This window comes from Diorhabda carinulata, chromosome X (assembly GCF_026250575.1).
Source record: "Diorhabda carinulata isolate Delta chromosome X, icDioCari1.1, whole genome shotgun sequence".
Classification (NCBI taxonomy): domain Eukaryota; kingdom Metazoa; phylum Arthropoda; class Insecta; order Coleoptera; family Chrysomelidae; genus Diorhabda; species Diorhabda carinulata.
The window spans coordinates 4,047,745-4,070,361 of record NC_079472.1 but is presented as its reverse complement, the minus strand read 5'-3'; the positions used below and the strand labels follow the sequence as shown (position 1 = coordinate 4,070,361).

At 34.1% G+C, this 22,617-nt stretch overlaps 1 protein-coding gene across 8 annotated transcripts in view; it reads right to left on the bottom strand.

Moving 5' to 3' along the window:
* LOC130901193 (maternal protein pumilio-like) overlaps positions 1 to 22,617 on the bottom strand; it is a 338,508-nt gene that overhangs the window by 235,997 nt on the left and 79,894 nt on the right. For all 8 annotated transcript variants that reach the window (XM_057812369.1, XM_057812368.1, XM_057812372.1 and 5 more), the window contains one exon: positions 9,262 to 9,625. In XM_057812369.1, coding sequence (XP_057668352.1) covers positions 9,262 to 9,625 — 364 coding nt within the window. The remainder of the gene's footprint in view (positions 1 to 9,261; positions 9,626 to 22,617) is intronic.

The following is a 22,617-nucleotide window of genomic DNA, read 5'->3' as shown; positions in this document are numbered from 1 at the left end:
GCTGCTTATATACCTACATCTCGTCGAAACTTGTATAGAGCCCTATCCGTCACTTGATTTTAGTTCACAGCTCATAAACTAACAAATAAACTCACATACAAGCGTTTTAATAATAAGACCCAAAAACACGTGGAAATTAAACAATTTGTTTATACAATTTATTAATAAATATGAGGGGTGTTCAAATGAAAAGGTACGAAACGTTTCAACAGTCAAACAGGTTGAAATTTGACTAGGTGATATCGGCATAATGTAGTGGGAGATGTAGGGACACGTTTTATGTTCAATTAACGCAACAGCTCGTGCGAGGAAGTCACAGAAATGTATTGTCAGTTCTAGGGAGGTTCATGTATAAAAATATCGATATATGTTTCGATATATCATGGTGTACTATCGATATATCGTAGAAATGTATCAATATCTTGAATATATCACAAAAAAATGTATTTTTCGTATTTAGATTACTTATAATAATAAATTCTTGACAGGGTTCGGATTGATATAAATAAAAACGACCAAATCATTTGCAATTATTTATAATTTCCAATATATTTTATCAAGAACACGCATAAACAAAATTTATTCACTCTTTTAGCTTGCAGTCTGCTTCTCTGCTGAATTAGAATCAGTGCGGTTTATGATTTTGTGCTCTACCCACACTTCTAATGTGTTTCCTAATTTTCTTCATATTAAGCTTGTTCGATAATTATAATTGTCAATAATATGAGTCACTCTATATACATTTTTGGCATCCTACTATATTTACGACTTTTATTTAATCCCTATACACTGTTAACACTACCACTAGTGTTGGTGTAATGGTAATGTACAGTATGTTCAATATTAATACGAGAGTTGACGACGGAGTTTTTACAAAAAATTGAAAAAGAAACAAAAAGTTCGAAAAATTCACCTTAATGTCTATAAATTTTTGTAGACGCTCAAACCAATTCTGTATACACACTTTGTGACTGATATTGAAGAAACGAGGTTTTGAAAGTCTCATGAGGTGATGAAAATCGCAGTCCGTGCATCTTTTGTTTGACAGATATACATAGATTACCCTAAGGTTATTTGAATCAATTTTTTTTTATATAAATACATTGATTATTTTGGGCAATATATGTCGTTTCTAAAAACAGACGTTATTTGTAATCAAAACTGGCAGAATCATAATTCATAGAACGTTCTTCGTAAAATACATGTGTGGCTAAAGAACACCTATCGGGATATAATTTGTTATCGCTTTTATGAGAGGTTATCCGATTGGTAAGTGACCTCTTCGACTGACCTTGTAGCAATTTAATTTTGCCACAATCCCACTACGAAAACGCTCATAAACTAGCTGCCAAAAACTTCGTTTCAATTCCTATATTATATATATAAAAAGAAAGTGTTTATAAATTATGTTAAAGTTGTATTGTACTGTAAACTGTTGTTCTCATGCACGTTTTCAATTAATGAACGCAGAAGCGGGAACTCGAATAGGTTGTCTAAAGGAGGTGGTCAGTTTGTGGGTACCACATCTCATCAACGCCACCTATAGTTCGACTGTAAAAACTTTCTGGAATCCGTTTATGAGTCTATTTTAGTCAGTTGCAGCAGTCAAATGTTGAAAATCTCGCGCTCGACTATATGGGCGGTTCGCAAACACGGAACATTAATTTAGATCTACTAAAATGGGGAAATACGGGAAAACTTCACTGGTCCGAATATAAGAGGGGGTCGCAGTGGAAAAGTTAAAAGGTAACCGTAGTAGCATTAACGTTTCCAGCAATGCAAAGTGTGCAATCCAAAGGATCTATTGTATCCCCCTTTCTTGCTGCGATACTGGGGACCCCAGTATTTACAGCTACTCTCAGAAAATTAAAAATGTGGGATGGCTGCAGCTTTCAGAGGTCGTCGTCTTCTATTTCATATGCTCTCAGGTCTCACACTTCCATAAAATTTGGAAAGAGGTTTCGTCATCTGCGTAACATCTACACGCTGCATTATCTTCTAAGTCTAGCATCTTCAGGTGTCCATTGAAGCGACAGTGCCCCGATAGGACTCCTGTTAGTATTCATGGATTTGGATTGATACATTCAGCAGATCTTCTCTGGTTATAATTTACCGTCGCCTGTCTCAGCCTCGGATATAGGGAGAATAGTTTTTTATTAAATGAACTACTAAAATTAATGATGGGAAATGTGTTACAATTTGATTTTTAAATGATTTTTACAGTGTATCTCGAACTCTACCGTCTCTTATCGGCTAAAATATAAAGTTATGTTTGTCTAAAAATCGACTAGTGATGATTTTCTCGAACATCCTATATCAGACAAAAAAAAAGCGGGTTAATAATGTTTGGTCGCGGCAGTCTGAGATGCAAAATGTTCGTCACGTGTAGTAATCGATTAACTAACTGAAACCTGGTAGTGTCAGAAAGTATTGATTTTCGGGGATGTGAAAATTTCATTCTCTCGATGCGTGTTTGTTTATACAACCAACAACAAAACAAAAAATAATATTGACAGCCTATCGACATATGGGATGAAAAACAATTTAATTAACTTTCGGGACGATTTTAATCGTGTTATATTTAGCAACTGAAGTGCGTTTATCTATGAACTAGATCGGATCAAATGTATTCAATTCAATCAAAATAAATAGCAACAGCAAATAGAAGTTCACAGAGTGTCGAATCTTTTGGATATTCACCTAAAATATCTATAATCTATTCGTATTTTTAAGCACTATTTTTAGTTTGTTGTCTATCAATAAAATTAACTGTAAAGTTTGAACAACCAGTAACTTGAGATTGCCGATGTACTAATTATAGTGAACTGTATATTTTATTTACATTATATATTCTTTTCCAAATCATTGAATCCTTCAGCAACGGTAATTGATCGCTAATTGAAAGAGGTTGATCAACATATTGATCAAGAAATTTCAATAAAAAAATATACCACGAAACGTCGATGTTTTTTTTCCAATACATTTGTCAATGACCTTTCTTCGGTTTGCCCAACACGTTACAGGCAAAAAAAAAACAGGAAATTGTAGTGATAAAACTGTTCAAACGTTCACTCTATTTCGACAAGACGAGAGTCAACGAGAAATAACCAGCGCGCTGAGGATGAGACAGTCTACAGTTCCCAAAGATTAGTGATTTTCGTCGAAGACGCTGTTCCGAAAGAGATGACCCATACATAGTCAGCACATCACATGAGACATCGGGCCATCATTGGTTTTAAAGTCCAACAAGAGCTCGCAGGACGAGTCCACAGAAAACCTGGAGAAACATCCGCGCAATGTTGCATAAAGGAAGCTTTTGAAGGAGGTTCCAGGATGGTTTGGGCGGGCTTTTCAATGGAAGCAAAAACCGCCTTTTTCATAGGTAAAAACTTCATCCTAATACAGATTTTACAGGATGTCGAAACTGCCGCTATGGCAAGAACGTAGCCCAGACTTAAATCCTATTGGACCTTAAAACGGCGCTCAATTTATAATGGAATAGCATCGAACAAGATCAAGTAAACTTATTTGAACCATGAATAAGCGATTGGATCCTGTTATTAGGGCCAGGAGTAGGAACTCTAAATATTGATATGTTTGATGGCTTTGGGATGCCAAAATCAGGAAAAGAATGGATACTACAGAATTTTTGCGTGCGAATTGAGTCGATGTTTCGCTCACGAGGTGGAAAGATATCTTCATTATCAATCATTTTTTCTTCGACCTTTGTATGATCATTACAAAAAATTTTCTCAATATGTAAAACGAAACGGCTTTGTTAGACAGAGTCTGCGACATGAGACAAGCTAAAGCAGACTTAGATGGGTCTTATTTGTCTCTTACCAAACAACTACTCCACTAAAATTAGCGCGAAATTCAACTAGTATCTGGAATTTTTACCGGACACTATGGGCATCACGGATGACCTGGAGTGCTGCTGGTGCATGGAAAAGAATCTGCCCAGCACTTACACGGTCGCGGTCAACACTTGGATAAGCCTCATAGTTTATATTATAACATCCAATGGTTCAAGTTAAAGCGCCTGATCGGCTTGTGGAAACTATCAGAAGGGCTATGTGGTTAGCGCTTCTTGACTGCTCACTATTCCACTATGAACGGCTAAGTTCTGATAATGTGTAACACAGTGTTTTCAATATTACCGTTAGTATTTAATTTGGATTTTTTTGATATATTGAACAAATATTGAATTTAGAATCAATTCAAAATAAAATCGAGAAAAGAAACTTAGATGATTTAGCAACGTCATAAGAATGGGAAAAAAATATGTAACACTAACTTATACAATAGCGGAAGGAAGACAGAGGAACTGGACAGAAGGAATGAGGAATAAGATGCCAGGAAAGGAAACAAAAGACACAGGAGAGAATAGAAGCAGCGTCACGAGAACGAAAAAAGATATGAAACACGTACTTACGAAAAGGAAGACAGAGGAGGAACTGGATAGAAGAAATAAAAATGGCAGGAGAAAAACGAGGAATAAGATGCCAGGAAAGGAAACAAAAGACACAGGAAGGAATAGAAACAAGAGCCAAAGCAATGATTCAACTCCATAAAGACTTATACCTGAAAAGGTAGTAATGCCTTTGGATTAAATAAGCTAATAGAGATGAATTAAGATGAAAATATATCAATGGTACAATTAAAAAAAAATAAACTAGAAAACATTTTAATAATCCGAATACACAAAGTGAAGTAGATACCTTTTGTATACAAGTCATTTCATTCTTATTTATATATTTGAAACAGTTAATACGAAAAACAAAAATTGAATCAATTTATTTTGCTCCAATGTTGAATCTTTAACCTGAAGCATTCCTGGAAAGCTTCTTGCTAAGTCGTTACCTTTCCAAAGATAGAAACGAGTTGAAACGTTTCTTGTTTGAGAAATTTCCCATTTACGGGAAAACCATCCTCGACGTCAATGTTACAGATTCTATTACGCAAATCCAGCGTCGCATTTTTTTTCCTTCACAATTCGAAATGACGATGAATGAACCGTCGGCGTCGCGTTAGCTTTTCTTAGATTAAATTTAATTACTTCATTAATTTTATTATTATTGATTGCGTACGAAGAGAAAGAGGAAGCTTGCAAACAAATCATTGCCGCGTCATCGAAACACCCAATTAGATTCAAGTGACGCGTTCAATTTTTTTTTTTTATTATTTTTCAAATCAATTTGACACAACGTTTATATAATAAATTGTCTGAAAAAACACTCTATCGGGTCTGTCTCTTTTCTTAACAATATCATTTCACTAAAAAAGGTTTAATCCTTGCTATTCCTGCGATGTCATGGAGCTGGATAACCTCAATATTCGTATTGTTACCGAAAAGTTCACGATATGAGCTGGGAAGCCGGTCCTGTCCGGTTATAATGGCATTCTAAAATTTAGCGAAATCGCGACCCGGTTGATATACAGCGGAATTCGTTTGTTGTTTGTTTTTATGTATGTTTTTATCATAGCGGTTTTCTAGAATTTTAGAAATGTCGTTTCTGCTATATATATATCGCCCATGTTTAGCGGAGTTAGTTCAGTTTATAATAAATAATAGCAGTGAACGGTATTAGTATTAGTGATTAAGTAAGTATAAAACCGTGTTTATAAATTCACCCCTACGGAAATAATAGTAAAAATAAATAAGAAAACCATTACGGTATGATGATGAAATAATAATTCACGACTCGTAGCTTTGCTAAAGTTTGGTTAATAGTATGCATGACTAGATATTTATGGAGGCTACTATTTTTAATATTTGACTAGCACAACCCTATAGTCGAATACTATACGATTGGATGGGCTTTAGGGTACATTTATAATGCATAAGCTTGTTATATACGGACAGGGTGGAATTTTTTCTAATTCATTTTTATATTCAATTCAAGTCTCCCTCAGTATTTTGTGAATGGAATCCGTTTTTCATTCATATTTATAAATATATGAAAAAAATTACGTATACGAGGGACGCTACTTAAGTTTGAGATATGGTAACAGTGATGTTAATGTCAAAGCAAACTTTACATGGCATCATTTTTAATGGTGAACTTGTTGTCGTACGAGTTCACTTTCGAGTTGTTTGCAGATACATGAAACATTCATTTTGGTAAAAAAATCGAATTAAACCGCGAAAATTTTCGTGTGATGATTTTCTAAGACTTCCGACGTGCTGGGCGTAAATTGATTTTGCAAGATCGTCATGTGACATACCGTGAGATTGAGGTATACTTTGGCATTATCTCCACTCGCATACATTCAAAAGCTCTTGTCGATTGGTACGAAAAAATGCTGAAAAAATTTAATCGCGGTGCTTCAAAAGACGTCTTTAAGATCGTGACAAGTGATAAATCATGGATCTATGGATAAGAACGTAAAAATAAATGGTCGCCTGTCTTATCGGGATGAACTGGACATGTCTCCACCGTTCCATCGGTCAATTCTGAATGGTACATCAGCATTTGTATGCCAGAAGACGATTTATACTTTATATTTTTATACTTTCGCGGTTCCCTCGTTTTATGGCTCTAGAAAATCGAAAAATCATCCAAATTCGATGAGTTTTTTTTTAAATCTTCGTTTTTACGGCGGATTTATGAAAAAAATTATGGGAATGAAAACTTTTATTGGATTTAGGGCTTTAAATGTTCATGAAAATGCATTAATTCACGTATAATTGTTGATAACTTTTTTCCAAATAATTAGATGAAGATGTTATACATTTTTTTTCATAATCTACACAAAAAAACGAACAAATTGAAGAAAAAATGTTTATAAAAATGTTGATTTATCATGTTTTTACAATTGTTTTTACTTTTTTCAAATATAATCGTTTTTTTTCCTTTTTTATCAAGTAATCATTGAAGTTCTGTATTATTAAAATCACTTGTTATAATCAAGTGTGTACAATATTGAAAGTTAACTTTGAAAAATTGAAAATTTTCACCATTAAAAAAAGGATATCTTACTAAAGTTGACTGTAGACATGAAAAATTAATAAACAAACATTTCTCAATTTTTTTCTTCTGAAAAGTTCGTTTTTTTGTGTAAATTAACAAAAAAAATACATGAACTGCGTTTAAAGTCATAAAATTATATGAAATCTCCAGGTGAGATATTTCCAATATTTTTTTTCAAAAATCCGCCGTAAAAACGAAGATTTTAAAAAAAATTATCGCGACCGGATGATTTTTCGATTTTCTAGAACCAAAAAAACGAGGGGATCTCGAAAGTTAAAATTACCGAATCTTTCTTTACCACGGCAATGCGATCTCTCACAAATTAGTTCAAAAAAAAAACAGTAAAAACATCGAATTAATGGGTCATCAGAGGTACAGTCCTTATTCTTGGAGGTACCTCTATGGTATTGGTATTGATCTTAATGAAGGATACTTTGAAAAACAATTAAGTCATATCCAATAATAAATATATAGCCACCCTCGTATAGACTTGAATTCATTCATTTTAATCCTCCAATTTTCTGCCCAAGTGTTTATAATTTTTCTATCACTTCTTCACGACTATTTCCTGTTGCTAGTATGGCATTTTTGTCTGCAAAAGTTGCTGAAATATCATTTTCTTATTAGGACTTTTCATTAATGTACGAGAGGTATAGGAAACATCCCTAGACGTTGACCTGTGGCACTCCTCCATTAATTTATTGTCTAATTTCCAAAAAAAAAACAAATGTTTTATATCGAAATGTGGTAGTATTGGTTTGACACAACTTCTTTTCATTGCTCCTTATCTATATCGATCCGATGGCGAAATCTTCACGATCTAACGTCGACCGATAATTTAATTTCTTTATTTTAGTCGAAAATTTGTTTAATGGAAACAAACTCTGCCTTCCACATTCCACACGGAATAAAACGATGATTCCCAGATCACGTCGAGTTCTCTTGTACCATCACACGAAGGGAATATTTATAGACCACGGGGACGTTCGCTAGTGTCCGTTCCAAAGGTTCGGATTAATTTCAATTAGGGTGGCGAAGAAAAACGGAAGTGAACACAAATACCGAAACGGATGTGACTCTACCGCGCGGTATACTACAGGATTTTAACGAAACGAGAGAGAAAATACAGTAAACGACTTTCTATTTTCGAGATGTTAAAAAGATAATATCAATTTTGGTATCGTTTTATTCAAATTTGTTAATTTGGTCTTAGAATTCGATTCAATAATATTCAAAATATCGTACCTATGTAGAAACAAAGCAATAACAATAAATCAAATACCGATTGTGTAGCATCTTTCTTTTTTATGTGACTTCCCCTTCGTATGAAAGATATCACCTCATCATTCTTTTATCGTTCGAGAAAAAGGACCGATTTATGGGTTTGTCTTGACACCAAGTCTGACTCTATATTTTTCTTTGTCTTTTGCGGGTGAAAAAATAACTTGTTGTATACAATTGGGGTTACATTTAAAATGGAAAAGTGCGCATTTAAAAATACGAATCGACGGTTTTCCCAACAAGTCCTCATTTATTTATTTTGGCCGCTTGACATAATGCGAGACAATATAACACATCTTATATATTAAAAAAATTGATGATTTCCATTCCGAGTCCGTTCAGGCGTTCTACCCAACCGATTTGCTTAATTTTTTTTTTTTCAATGAAAGGTATTGATGCACAGATCAGCCATCAACCATCGGATTTCATCTGATTTTCACCATTCTCAAGTTATACTCAAATGCGATTTCCCCCTGTACATTACTTATGGGAGTTTTTCACATACATACGTTCTATCCTCAATATCTCAGGTTCTATTCAAGATATAGACTTCGTTTTGGTTTAAGAACACTCGCTAAAATATCTTCTTTCTTTTGAGTTTTTGAACACTTAAATCGGTTGAGTTGGAAAGGAGCTAGGCGCGGACATTCAATGTGGAGTTATGGATTTTTGTAGGTTTTTGGCAATTTTTCTATATTCAAAGATCTATATTTCAGGTTCTAATATAGCTACAGAGTTCGTTCTTTTCTATTATAATGATTTCTGATACTTATTTAATGGATTCGATGCGAGCGAAGCCGCGGGTAAAAGCTAGTTACATATGAAAAAAAAAAACGTATAAAACTAGCCAAAACTTCAGATAATGATTCTCTTCAACTTATCACTCAAAATTTTTCGTTCATCACTCAGAATCCGTTAAATTAATTCCTCGAATGTTCTCTAATAAATATCCTGCATATATTCCATAAAATTTGATAAAATTTATAAAACAAATGAAAAAACTTACTTGAAACCGCCTTTTTCTTCATCTTGTCCAACTTGTCCGTTTTGGACGACGACTACTTGTTGTCCGTTGCATTCTTCTTTAGGACTTTGCGGTTTGTCTTTATCTTTATCGCAATCTTGTAGTACCAAAGCGCGCATACGTGGTTCTAGACCGCCCGGGCCACCAGGTACGCCTACCATTGTATTGTCTTTACCGGTAGGCGACGTACCCAATACGTATTCCACCATTTTTACGCCCAAACCGCCGTTATCGGAACCGCGAGGTGATAAGATACTACCGCCACCACCTGTGTCGCCGCCTCCCCCGCCCGCGAATCCGCCCCCCGCCCGTCTGCTCATTGCTAAAGAAGCCGACACTGCATGCTCTGAAACAAACAAAAAAATTGTACAATTCCTCGATGATACAAAGTTCCAAAACAAAATCTTATCACAGATTTTATCACTTTGTAAAACCGTAATCGGCACACAAACGTAGACAAGGAACCCATTATTAACAATTATACAGAATATAATTTCAGTAAAATTAATAGATGAATTTATTGCTTCCCACTATTATTCGATTTATAACCGTTGTACTTAGGAATTCCAAGTTTTTGGTGTAATGTTGTTGTTTATCTATACTTTTAAATGATTCAATGATGAAAATTAAATATTGTAATGCGGACTTGGTTAAGTCTAACTACATCAGAAAATGTTGAAAGGGTTAGGAAAGCGGTGGTAAGAATACCAGAACGGTCAGCTAGACGTCATGTTAATGAGCTACCACAACCGCTGAAGATGAACGTTTTGTATTGAATTGTAAGCTTGATCGACAACTCAGATCAATGGACCTGGGGATCTGCCTAATTTGCAGAGAGTTTTATAGAATGAAGAGTCAAAGTTTGAGGTTTTGAATCTAATAGAAGATGTTTGTTCCATTTGTAATCTTGACTATAAAAAACGGTGAAGGCTCGGTTATGGCCTGGGGATGTTTTGGAGGTAGTACTTTCTGGTCAGCGCCTAATTGTTATAAAATTTATCTTCCTGCATGACGACTATCTCAAGCATTCCTCGAGGCTGTGTAAAGAGTATTTAAAGGAATTGTTAAGGAAGAATGTACTGAAAGTAATAATTTGGTGGTCACAATCGCTCGACCTCAACCCAATTGAGTTGTGGGGCAAACTGGACAGGGAAGGCAGAAAGTACTTCAGTTACTTCCACTCCATATCTTTGGAATATCCTGAAAAACGAATGGAACCAAATCGACGACTAATATTTGAAATTGATACAGAGTATGCCAAAATTCACACCGAAATAATAAAATAAAAAAGGGGCCTTATATATATGGAATATTGACAAGACTGGATACATTTGTATGCTTAAAACCATAGCTAAGAAGACGACGAATCCTCTTAAAACGTGTGTGGTTCCAGCTGGATGGAATATTATCACACTTCAATGACACCTTAAATCAACAATTTTTTTTCATTTTTGCACCTAGGATATTACAGAATATATTAAAATATTGATCATCACATAAGACATTTTCAACCCTCGACGTTTTGGCGTTTGTATTTTCAATGAAAATTCATTTTCTTATTTCTAAAGCATACAATCGTTTCCTTCAATATGAATATTTTAACTTGGAAGGTTTGTGTGCGTTTTACACCACCACGGAATTGAAAAGGAAGGTCCGAAAATTCTAAAAGAGGGCTGACAACAACATTTATACCTTCCCTTTAATTCAACGCCTACATCAAGCGATATTATAATTTTTAATGATTAATGAATGTTGTAAGAGGGAGTGTCATGTAAATTTATACGATTACCATTTAGAGGATTACTATTTATTCATCACATTTTCTTTGGATTGAATAAATTACAGTGTGACCCATTGTAGTAGCGAGCAAAAGGGAAAATAAACACGTCAAAAAAATAATTGCTACTAGTATCCAATAAAAAATCCTTGTAAATGGGACTAGTGTTGTTTCACCAGTTTTTAGGGCCGTTTTCATCTTGCTTACCTCTTACTACCACAACCAAATCATTCCCATACCTTGTTCTTTTGGTCAGTGCTAGCGTGAAGATTAATTTCTCCAGAGTTTTTGAAAAGCGGGATTTAGCCGGCCTAAAGGAGCCTTCCGCCGATTTCAAAAATTCTGGAATATAAAATTGTTAATTGACTGTTAATAAGAAGTAGATATAAGTTCGCTTCGTTAAAAAAGAAGGGAACTAGTTTTGGACATAGGACCTTTATTGGGGTTTGAAACTTAGACGACCTTGATTTGGATTTAACGTCAAACTTTGACTCGTCGAACTACCTAGTCCGGGACAATTAACTGAATGAACTTCTTTGATTCATAACCGCATTCCACGGATGTGGTCCTGTTTGTATTCTCCAGATAAGTAGGAAGCCTTATGTGTTGCTAAAGGTCAGATCTACTCATATTAGTTCTTTTGTTGTAAACTTTACTTCATTATTTTCTGTAAATGTAATGTTTTTTAACCTAGGTTTTTATGTAATTTCAAATTTCAAATGTAGATCATTGTATTTTATTTACAATAAGCAGCTTTATTCCTAAAGGTACCTCAACCTATTTGTATACCTTTCTCTGTCTGATATTAATACAAGGGTTGCTACTTAAGTTTTGAGATAGAAAAATAAAAACAAATATTTATAATTGGATATGGCTTTAATGTTTTTCAAAATATCCAAAATATTCTTTGAATCAACGTTTGAACTAATTGTCTTTTCACTTCATTTTCTTGTTCAACAGTTTAGATACCTTGCATTTATTAAAAAATATATTTGAATCTTTTTTAGAAATTTTACGGACATGAAAGTCAACAAGACGACAATCTCTTCTCCTGTCATATGCTGCTAAAGTATCTTCCAATCTTTCTAATCCTGTCCATTCGCTACTTACCACCACTTCCGTACCTAACAACTCAGGAACAACTGTAAATTCAATACCTCAATTGCTCGCACCTCTACTCCAAAATACCAACCTCTCGTTAACCTTTCCATTTTCTTTGCCTTCTTCTTCCCATTGGATAAAAAATAATTCTATGGTAGATACCTCACTAACCATCTACAATAAACACGAATCCCCTAGCGTTCTTGTAGAGAAAGCATTCTTGGAAATTCTGCATAAGAAATCCTTCGACCTAATTCTCTATACGGATGCATCCAAAGCGGAATCCGGTGTGGGTTGTGCAGTCACTACAAACCACGAACTCATCAGTTCTTTCTGCTTACCCTCGACGTGTAGTGTTTACACTGGTGAACTATACAGTATCCTTCAAGATTCCAATTTTATCTATCCTCCCCATAAACATATCGCCATATGTACTGACTCTCTTTCATCCATACATTCAATCACAACCATATTAACCGACCATCCAATAGTCCAAAACATTCACAACATCTACCAAACTCTCATTGCTCTTGAATGTGCAGATCGCCATGCCAAAGAAGCCGCAAAGAATCATCCTGAAATCCCAGTTCAGCTTGCCAATGATCTGAAGACTAACTTCAAAAACCTCATTAAAAAATTCTTTCGCGATACATGGAGCAAGAGTACTACAGCACTATATCAAATCCACCCATCTACTTTTCACTTTTCCCTAAACTTTTCGAATAGGAGAGAAGCTGTGACATTAAGAAGACTTCGCATCAACCAAACGAAACTTGCGGCTATTTGATGTCGTCAGAAAGTCGTGCTGTCTGCCGAACTTGCCAAGTTCTTGTGACCGTTAAGCACATCCTCCCCGACTGCAGTGAATATTCTACCGCATATCAACAGTTTGATATGAAAACCAACCTCAAGGAGACACTTAACTACCCGAGGGAAATAAGAAAAATTGTGCAGTTTCTTAAAGCCACCAAGCTGTACAAGAAAATATAATTTAATTTATGCATTGTAATAGATTTTGTAACAGTCCTGTATTTAACTTATGATTGTTTTTGTGTGCCAATGACCAGCGCTGTCGAGGCACGTTAAACTGAAATAAAAAAAATAAAAATCGAAAGTGAAACAAATATAAATCGTCAAGCAATTTATATATTTCGACAAAGTACAGCGTAGGGCGTTAGAAAATACTCGGGCAGACGTCATCACTGCCTTCTTCGAGAAAGATTGATTCCGTTCAATAGGGATCTGTTGTGGCCGTTGTAGAGGAAAAAGTCAACAATTTTTATTTATTTGGTGCTATTTATTGATAACCCACACACCAAAGTCTTTCAACTAGGACGCGATTTATCAATTTGAAATATTTATCACGAATGGGTCTGTATTGTTATAAAAACCTACACTGTCCGTAGACCAAAGACCAAACTAACAATTTGAGAATGCAATATTTTTCCTCCTCATCAATTCCACAGCAAAAGATTTCCAAAATTACCGAATTCAAGAGCCCCGTCCCATTTCAATTGGTCCACTTTGAAAAATTCGAAATTATTGAACTTTATTTTAAAATGCCAAAAAGTTAGTAAAATGTTTTAAACTTTTAGTTTCACGTCTAAAATAGGTTTTGGATGAATATTGTCAAATATTTTGAATGATATTTAATATGATGGAAACAGATAGGTCTTGTTGATAATAATTTTTTATGCATATACAAGAGCTCGTTGTTTCCAAAATTGTGTTCAAAATTTCATTAGGTCTAGAATACGCAAATTTTGAACAGTGGAGCTGTATACATTGGAGTGATGAGTCTCGTTTTGAAATTTGCGTGGGTGACGATCGAAGTAGCTTTTCATGTAGATTGTTTGAAGCGGAAAGTAAAATTTCCGGCATCTGTGATGGTGTGGGGCTCGATATCTGCAAGAGGAGTGGGAAAACTGCATTTCATAAACAGAATTGTCAATACTGAAAAGTACCTGGATATTTTAGAAGAATCAATGTTGCCAACAAGAGAAGTAACTTTAACCGCTGGGAAAGCCTTTATTTTTCAGCAAGATGGAGCAGCATGCCATAAGTCAAAAAAGGCCTTAAACTGGTTCCCACTATTAGAGTAGTTTTCAAGTAGTCCAGATTTATTACCAATACAAACACTTTGGCATGAAATGAAAAAGCAGTTACGTATAAATCCAGCTAGAACTGCCATGGAATTAAAAGAAAGACTACAAGAAATTTGAGATGATTTTTCTCCCGAATACTGCCAGGATTTAATAAACACCATGCCTCAAAAAATTACGGCTGTTAAAAATAAAGGGGATGTTACGCAATGGTAACTTTTAAAAGTATGTTTAATATTTAAGCTTTTCTGATTACATTTGGTTTCTTCTTTTTTTTTTGGTTTGTAATTATAACATATGTTAAGACTTGTAACTCCTGTAGTAAAAGTATCTAAAAGTTTTATAGAAAATATAAAGTGCTCAAAACGATTTGCCGGTTTTTAATAGCTAACAAAGCAATAATTAACAATTTTTTTCAATTGGGCCAACTTAAATGGGACGGGGCTCGTATATCTGTTTCGGTAGCAGACTATTTTATTACTTCCGAATTAGTTTTTGGAGCGTTGTTAGGAGTAGTGTAATCTGTTATCATAAGTTTGTGACCTGGAATTTAAAAATACTTAATACAAGTAGACATTCATCCGAACAAATTCTCTCAATAAAACTTATGGCTCTTCCCGCACGCCATGATGCAAGGGACGAGGAAAAAGTCTAATACGAGCTAGCTGCGACCAATAGATCTACAATCGCTACTTATGGCAGGACCGCGTTTCGACTTGACTTCAACCTGCAATGTGTGTACGTCTCTGAAAACGGCGCAGCTTCGCTCAGATCTCGGCTCCGCGATTTTGAGGCACAGTGAATTTCACCAGTATTCCACACGCCTCGTCTGGGTTCGTGAGCAGGTAGAAGCTTTTGGCCTTTTCCAAAGTCGGGTATAGAAACTTTCTTTCTTTCTGGATAAACAGAAATATTTTGACCTGTTCCTATACGTGTTAGCGAAAGCTGATTACTTACAAACTCACTCAAAAGCAAAATTCAAGTAACTGGAATAAAGTACTTACAAGAGATAGAATAAGAAACGAAACAATAAGAGAAGACTTGAATGTAGAACCTGTGATCAAAACAATTGCTTAGATTGTTCGAAAACCTTTGTAAAAGAGAGAGCAATAGACCGACAAGGAAGATTTGTTAAGCTAAAGACATGAAAAAGGGAAAAGAGGACGCCTACGGAATCTATGAAAAAAACTAGAAATAGAAACGAATGGCAAAAATATATGCATGAATAAAAACACACACCACATACCCGCAAAGGGAACACGCAATTTTATGATTATATCATTATATTGTTCGCACCCGTCCACTGACGTAGATCGTGAAGCCGGTTCCATTCTATTATGTAATTGAATCTAAAGTTTGCCGGATGCGGCCGGTACAATTATCAGATCATATATTTATATACGGCGGCAATTTATTCATATTTTTTTCATTTATAAGTTATTTACAATATGTTGTCGCCGTTTTTACAGAATCAATTTCTAAGAAGGCCTTTTTATTTGTTTACGACAGGATATTTCAATCAGGATATTATTAAAGTGTATATAAACGAGTCTTTAACAGCCCTAGTAGTTTGTAAATAAGTTTCAATTATTTTATAGATTCCTTTTTGGATTGGCGATTTGATACGGCAGATTTTTCTTGTAACCTCGTTCTAAAAACTCAATAATATGCTGATACTTTGATTGCGATACATTTATCTTGTGTTGTAAGTTTAAGACTGATGATTGGAAGCATTACCTAGATGAATTAGCGCCTATTGAAGAAGATTATGATCTTTTAACCATTTTTTATCTTCAGGCACGAGCACCACTGGATGAATATCTTTCTATGGGTCTAGAAATTGGCGTTTTCCCATATACATAGCTGCTTCCACTTCATGTGTTCAACTTTCTTAAGTAACTTGTCTCATTGATAGAAATAAAATTAAGTCGTCGCGTCGTTTTTTTTAATGTTCCAAAGTGTGTATAGAATAGATATTAAGAAATTACCATTTTCGCTTCTTGGTTTGCATAAAAGGTTCACGTCATACTGAGTGAATATGCGTCATAGACAATCCTTGGCATTATGTCGTAAACCATAGATAGATTTTATCTATGGTGATGATGTGATACTATATTTATAAGTAGAAATGAGGCGAGACGTCTTTCGATCTTAATAACAAATGAAAATGTACAAAAAGTTCAAACTAACGATTCGGGAGTGAAGAACTTTAGACTTTATATTGAGCCGTACTTTTTTATGTAAAAAGGACTAGAATCCTGCCTACAGTATTGAGATGTCTGTGTTGAACTTCTGAGAGTTGTAGTGTTCGAGGAAAAGACGTTCATTGGACAATTTTGCACTTCTCCAAAAGGTGTTCCGATAATAAGACATTCTGGGTGTTTGCATGTGAACTTGGTGTTCGTCTGCTTGACGAATAGATTCTACTCCAAATAAGATTACATTAGACAGTTCAAATGAACATCTATTATGGTAATATCGCTAAAACCAAGTCAGTTAGCGGCTTTTCTTCCATGTTCTAAGCTGTCTAAGTTTCTAATCAACTATGGATCGAACTGATCTCTTCTTTATTGAATCGAGCATTTTCAGGGTATGATTGGGAGTTGAGCTCTAAATGTGCGAGCTATACTCCAAGGATAAACGAATCTAGGCCTCCTAGAGCATTAGAAGAAATTGCGATGAAGGTGATACTTTATGTTCAGAGATAAATAAAAAGAAAATAGCATCTTTTCAACGTATATCTGTCTCAGAATTCAAGTATCAACTTTATGTACCCAAACGTGAAATTATTAACCACTTTATAGTTTTTTTTGGTCTTTCTAAACTATGTATTGAAAGTTCCAACATAATTAACGATATGGCAAGGCCGCATCGGGAACCGCCAGCAATCCAGCTGTCCACCGACGCATGCAAGAGATGGGCGTGCCGGGCATCGGCACCGTCTCCATGGGCACGGCGTTCCCTGGCGTCTGTTGCCCGGGTAACTCCGGTCTGTGACGCAACTCCGATAGTAGAGGACGGCTTACAAACTTTCTTCCCTAGAGCGTAATAGGAATAATACTAATGAAGATATGATCTAATCCAATGAGAACAAATTAACGACAATATTTCGAAAATAAAGAAGCATTTTTAATAACAGATTTATTTTGTTTTTTGTAACATAATAGTTTTTGATCAAATTGTTTGCTTGTATCTAATATCTAGCTACTAATTAAAAAACTATTGGAAAACTGTTTATTGTAACATGGAAAATTTTGCTTTATCATTACGTTCTACTTACTGGTTTCACTTTATTTTGAACAAAAAAAATTCAACTTGCAAATACGACAAAAGAAAATGTATACAGTGCGTTAACAGATACAGCAACAAAACAAAGAAATTAATAAAAATATGTATATCGTTTCGTTATCGTGATGTAAAGGTGAAAGGTTAAAGTCAAAAGTAAGTCCAGTCTGTTAATACGAAGATCGCCTCAATAGTTTTCGAAAAACAAAACAATATCTAATTGTTTTCAGTTGTTTACGAAATAATTGATGTTTTATCGATGTCGAGAAATTGAGTCGCGGTGCTTCAAAAGATGATTCTTTGCATATAAACCCAAATCTAGGGTCTTTCAAGACCAGCCAAGTCCAACAAAAGTTTTTTAAGTAACTAGACATGTCGCCACCGTTCCATAAGAGCAACGTAGAACGGTTAATTCTGAATAGTACATCAGCATTTGTTTGCCAGAATATCATGGAAACCAATAGCAGAAGACATTCACAGTTGAAGCAAAAAAACATTTTTGAACAATAAAAACATCGAATGAATAACTTTTTAATAATGTCGGTTAGTTTTTAAAGAGTCTCTAACGACCAATGACGGTTGGTTCTTGTAAAAAAGCGAATTCTAAAGACCAATGATGTTTTTTTTTAAAAGAAATTGTTGCAGATGACAATTCACGGTTTGTTTTTTGAAGAGGACAGACTTTAAAGACAACTGACGGATTGTTCTTATAAAAAGGTCAAAACTAAAGACAAATGACGCTTTGGTTTTGAAATGACAGTTTTAAAAGACAACTGACGCTTTGGTTTTGAAATAGACAGTCTATAAGGACAAATCTCGATTTGTTTTTATACAAGACCATTCTATAATGACAATTCACGGTTTGTTTTTTAAAGAGGACAGACTTTAAAGACAACTGAAAGATTTTTCCAATAAAAAGGTCAAAACTAAAGACAAATGACGCTTTGGTTTTGAAATGACAGTTTTAAAAGACAACTGACGCTTTGTTTTTGAAATAGACAGTCTATAAGGACAAATCTCGATTTGTTTTTATACAAGACCATTCTATAATGACAATACACGGTTTGTTTTTTGAAGAGGACAGACTTTAAAGACAACTGAAAGATTTTTCCAATAAAAAGGTCAAAACTAAAGACAAATGACGCTTTGGTTTTGAAATGACAGTTTTAAAAGACAACTGACGCTTTGGTTTTGAAATAGACAGTCTATAAGGACAAATCTCGATTTGTTTTTATACAAAACCATTCTATAATGAAAATTCACGGTTTGTTTTTTAAAGAGGACAGACTTTAAAGACAACTGAAAGATTTTTCCAATAAAAAGGTCAAAACTAAAGACAAATGACGCTTTGGTTTTGAAATGACAGTTTTAAAAGACAACTGACGCTTTGTTTTTGAAATAGACAGTCTATAAGGACAAATCTCGATTTGTTTTTATACAAGACCATTCTATAATGACAATTCACGGTTTGTTTTTTGAAGAGGACAGACTTTAAAGACAACTGAAAGATTTTTCCAATAAAAAGGTCAAAACTAAAGACAAATGACGCTTTGGTTTTGAAATGACAGTTTTAAAAGACAACTGACGCTTTGTTTTTGAAATAGACAGTCTATAAGGACAAATCTCGATTTGTTTTTATACAAGACCATTCTATAATGACAATACACGGTTTGTTTTTTGAAGAGGACAGACTTTAAAGACAACTGAAAGATTTTTCCAATAAAAAGGTCAAAACTAAAGACAAATGACGCTTTGGTTTTGAAATGACAGTTTTAAAAGACAACTGACGCTTTGGTTTTGAAATAGACAGTCTATAAGGACAAATCTCGATTTGTTTTTATACAAGACCATTCTATAATGACAATTCACGGTTTGTTTTTTGAAGAGGACAGACTTTAAAGACAACTGAAAGATTTTTCCAATAAAAAGGTCAAAACTAAAGACAAATGACGCTTTGGTTTTGAAATGACAGTTTTAAAAGACAACTGACGCTTTGTTTTTGAAATAGACAGTCTATAAGGACAAATCTCGATTTGTTTTTATACAAGACCATTCTATAATGACAATTCACGGTTTGTTTTTTGAAGAGGACAGACTTTAAAGACAACTGAAAGATTTTTCCAATAAAAAGGTCAAAACTAAAGACAAATGACGCTTTGGTTTTGAAATGACAGTTTTAAAAGACAACTGACGCTTTGTTTTTGAAATAGACAGTCTATAAGGACAAATCTCGATTTGTTTTTATACAAGACCATTCTATAATGACAATTCACGGTTTGTTTTTTAAAGAGGACAGACTTTAAAGACAACTGAAAGATTTTTCCAATAAAAAGGTCAAAACTAAAGACAAGTGACACTTTGGTTTTGAAATGACAGTTTTAAAAGACAACTGACGCTTTGGTTTTGAAATAGACAGTCTATAAGGACAAATCTCGATTTGTTTTTATACAAGACCATTCTATAATGACAATTCACGGTTTGTTTTTTGAAGAGGACAGACTTTAAAGACAACTGAAAGATTTTTCCAATAAAAAGGTCAAAACTAAAGACAAGTGACACTTTGGTTTTGAAATGACAGTTTTAAAAGACAACTGACGCTTTGGTTTTGAAATAGACAGTCTATAAGGACAAATCTCGATTTGTTTTTATACAAAACCATTCTATAATGAAAATTCACGGTTTGTTTTTTAAAGAGGACAGACTTTAAAGACAACTGAAAGATTTTTCCAATAAAAAGGTCAAAACTAAAGACAAATGACGCTTTGGTTTTGAAATGACAGTTTTAAAAGACAACTGACGCTTTGGTTTTGAAATAGACAGTCTATAAGGACAAATCTCGATTTGTTTTTATACAAGACCATTCTATAATGACAATTCACGGTTTGTTTTTTGAAGAGGACAGACTTTAAAGACAACTGAAAGATTTTTCCAATAAAAAGGTCAAAACTAAAGACAAATGACGCTTTGGTTTTGAAATGACAGTTTTAAAAGACAACTGACGCTTTGTTTTTGAAATAGACAGTCTATAAGGACAAATCTCGATTTGTTTTTATACAAGACCATTCTATAATGACAATTCACGGTTTGTTTTTTGAAGAGGACAGACTTTAAAGACAACTGAAAGATTTTTCCAATAAAAAGGTCAAAACTAAAGACAAATGACGCTTTGGTTTTGAAATGACAGTTTTAAAAGACAACTGACGCTTTGGTTTTGAAATAGACAGTCTATAAGGACAAATCTCGATTTGTTTTTATACAAGACCATTCTATAATGACAATACACGGTTTGTTTTTTGAAGAGGACAGACTTTAAAGACAACTGAAAGATTTTTCCAATAAAAAGGTCAAAACTAAAGACAAATGACGCTTTGGTTTTGAAATGACAGTTTTAAAAGACAACTGACGCTTTGGTTTTGAAATAGACAGTCTATAAGGACAAATCTCGATTTGTTTTTATACAAGACCATTCTATAATGACAATTCACGGTTTGTTTTTTAAAGAGGACAGACTTTAAAGACAACTGAAAGATTTTTCCAATAAAAAGGTCAAAACTAAAGACAAGTGACACTTTGGTTTTGAAATGACAGTTTTGAAATGACAGTTTTAAAAGACAACTGACGCTTTGGTTTTGAAATAGACAGTCTATAAGGACAAATCTCGATTTGTTTTTATACAAAACCATTCTATAATGAAAATTCACGGTTTGTTTTTTGAAGAGGACAGACTTTAAAGACAACTGACGGATTGTTCTTAGAGAAAGATCAAAACTTAAGACAAACGACGCTGTGGTTTTGAAATGACAGTTTTAAAAGACAACTGACGGTTTGTTTTTGAAATTTACAGTTTCTAAAGACACTTCATAATTTTTTTTATGAAAGATTGTTTCTAATGACAAATACGGTTTCATTTTGAAGAGGAAGAATTGTTCTTAGAAAGCGAATCCTAAAGAAGATTGACACTAGTTTTTAAAGTAAACTGAGTTTGTCTTTGACATAGACAGTGTCTAAATACATATCACAATTCGTTTTTCAGAAAAAACATTCTTTTAAGACATATAATATTCCGTTTTTCCTTAAACCTCCCAATTTTATGGAGCTTGTTTGATATTTTTCTTTTTAAAATGATTTCGCTCACAATCTGTTGAAACCAAAATCTGGTTACAATATTTTTGGTAAAGCTTTACATATTCAAGAGAAAAAAAATATACGTGTTTAATCTCTTAATTATATAATCCAATTTAACCCATCTCAAAACGTAGCCTCGGTTCGTTGGAATCCGGACGGAAAAGGGGAACATCCTAATCCCCGAAAATAGAAAGGAAGAATTTAAAAAGATAGGAAAATGTTTAGATGTGAAAAGAGACCAGAAGATGGAGATTTTGTAACCGAAATCAAGGACAGAATTAAACCGTAATAAAACCGAAACGATTCCTTCAAGAAAATATGAATTTAAATACGATTGTGAGCCCAAAATATAAAAATGAGTCATCGGTGCGACATTACGAACATTACGACGCTCGAGATTAAAAAAACGCATTTGATAAATGAAATTTTCCAGAAAAGGACGACTGAACAAATATATTTTAAAGAAAAACTTCGGTATATACGAGCCCCTGGGGTCCATCTCGTCCTATGGTAACAAAAACGCGATGCTTAACCACTTCGTCATTAACATTTCATCATCTATTTTTGGAACTTTATACATTTATTCTGTTAACGTGTTTTGTCGGGTAGTTAAGGGTAACGTGGAACTCTTTCGAATAATTTATCACAACATACTGAACGCCGTTAATTATGTAAACATTTTTGGTTGACAATCTCTGAAAAAAGGTACGTTAACTGTCAATTATTTTGGAAAACAAAATGTTTTTCACAGTTACGAAGTAACTAAATAAGCACATTACTCAAGATAGAACATATGAAAATCAAAATTGGGCTGTAGAAATATACAAAATACAAATATATTAAGAGCAAATTATAGGTTATAGGCATTTAAAGTTGCAAAATCAGATTAACAATTCGTAACTTTTACAGGGACAACCTGTACAATCTGAAGATAGCAAAAATTATTTT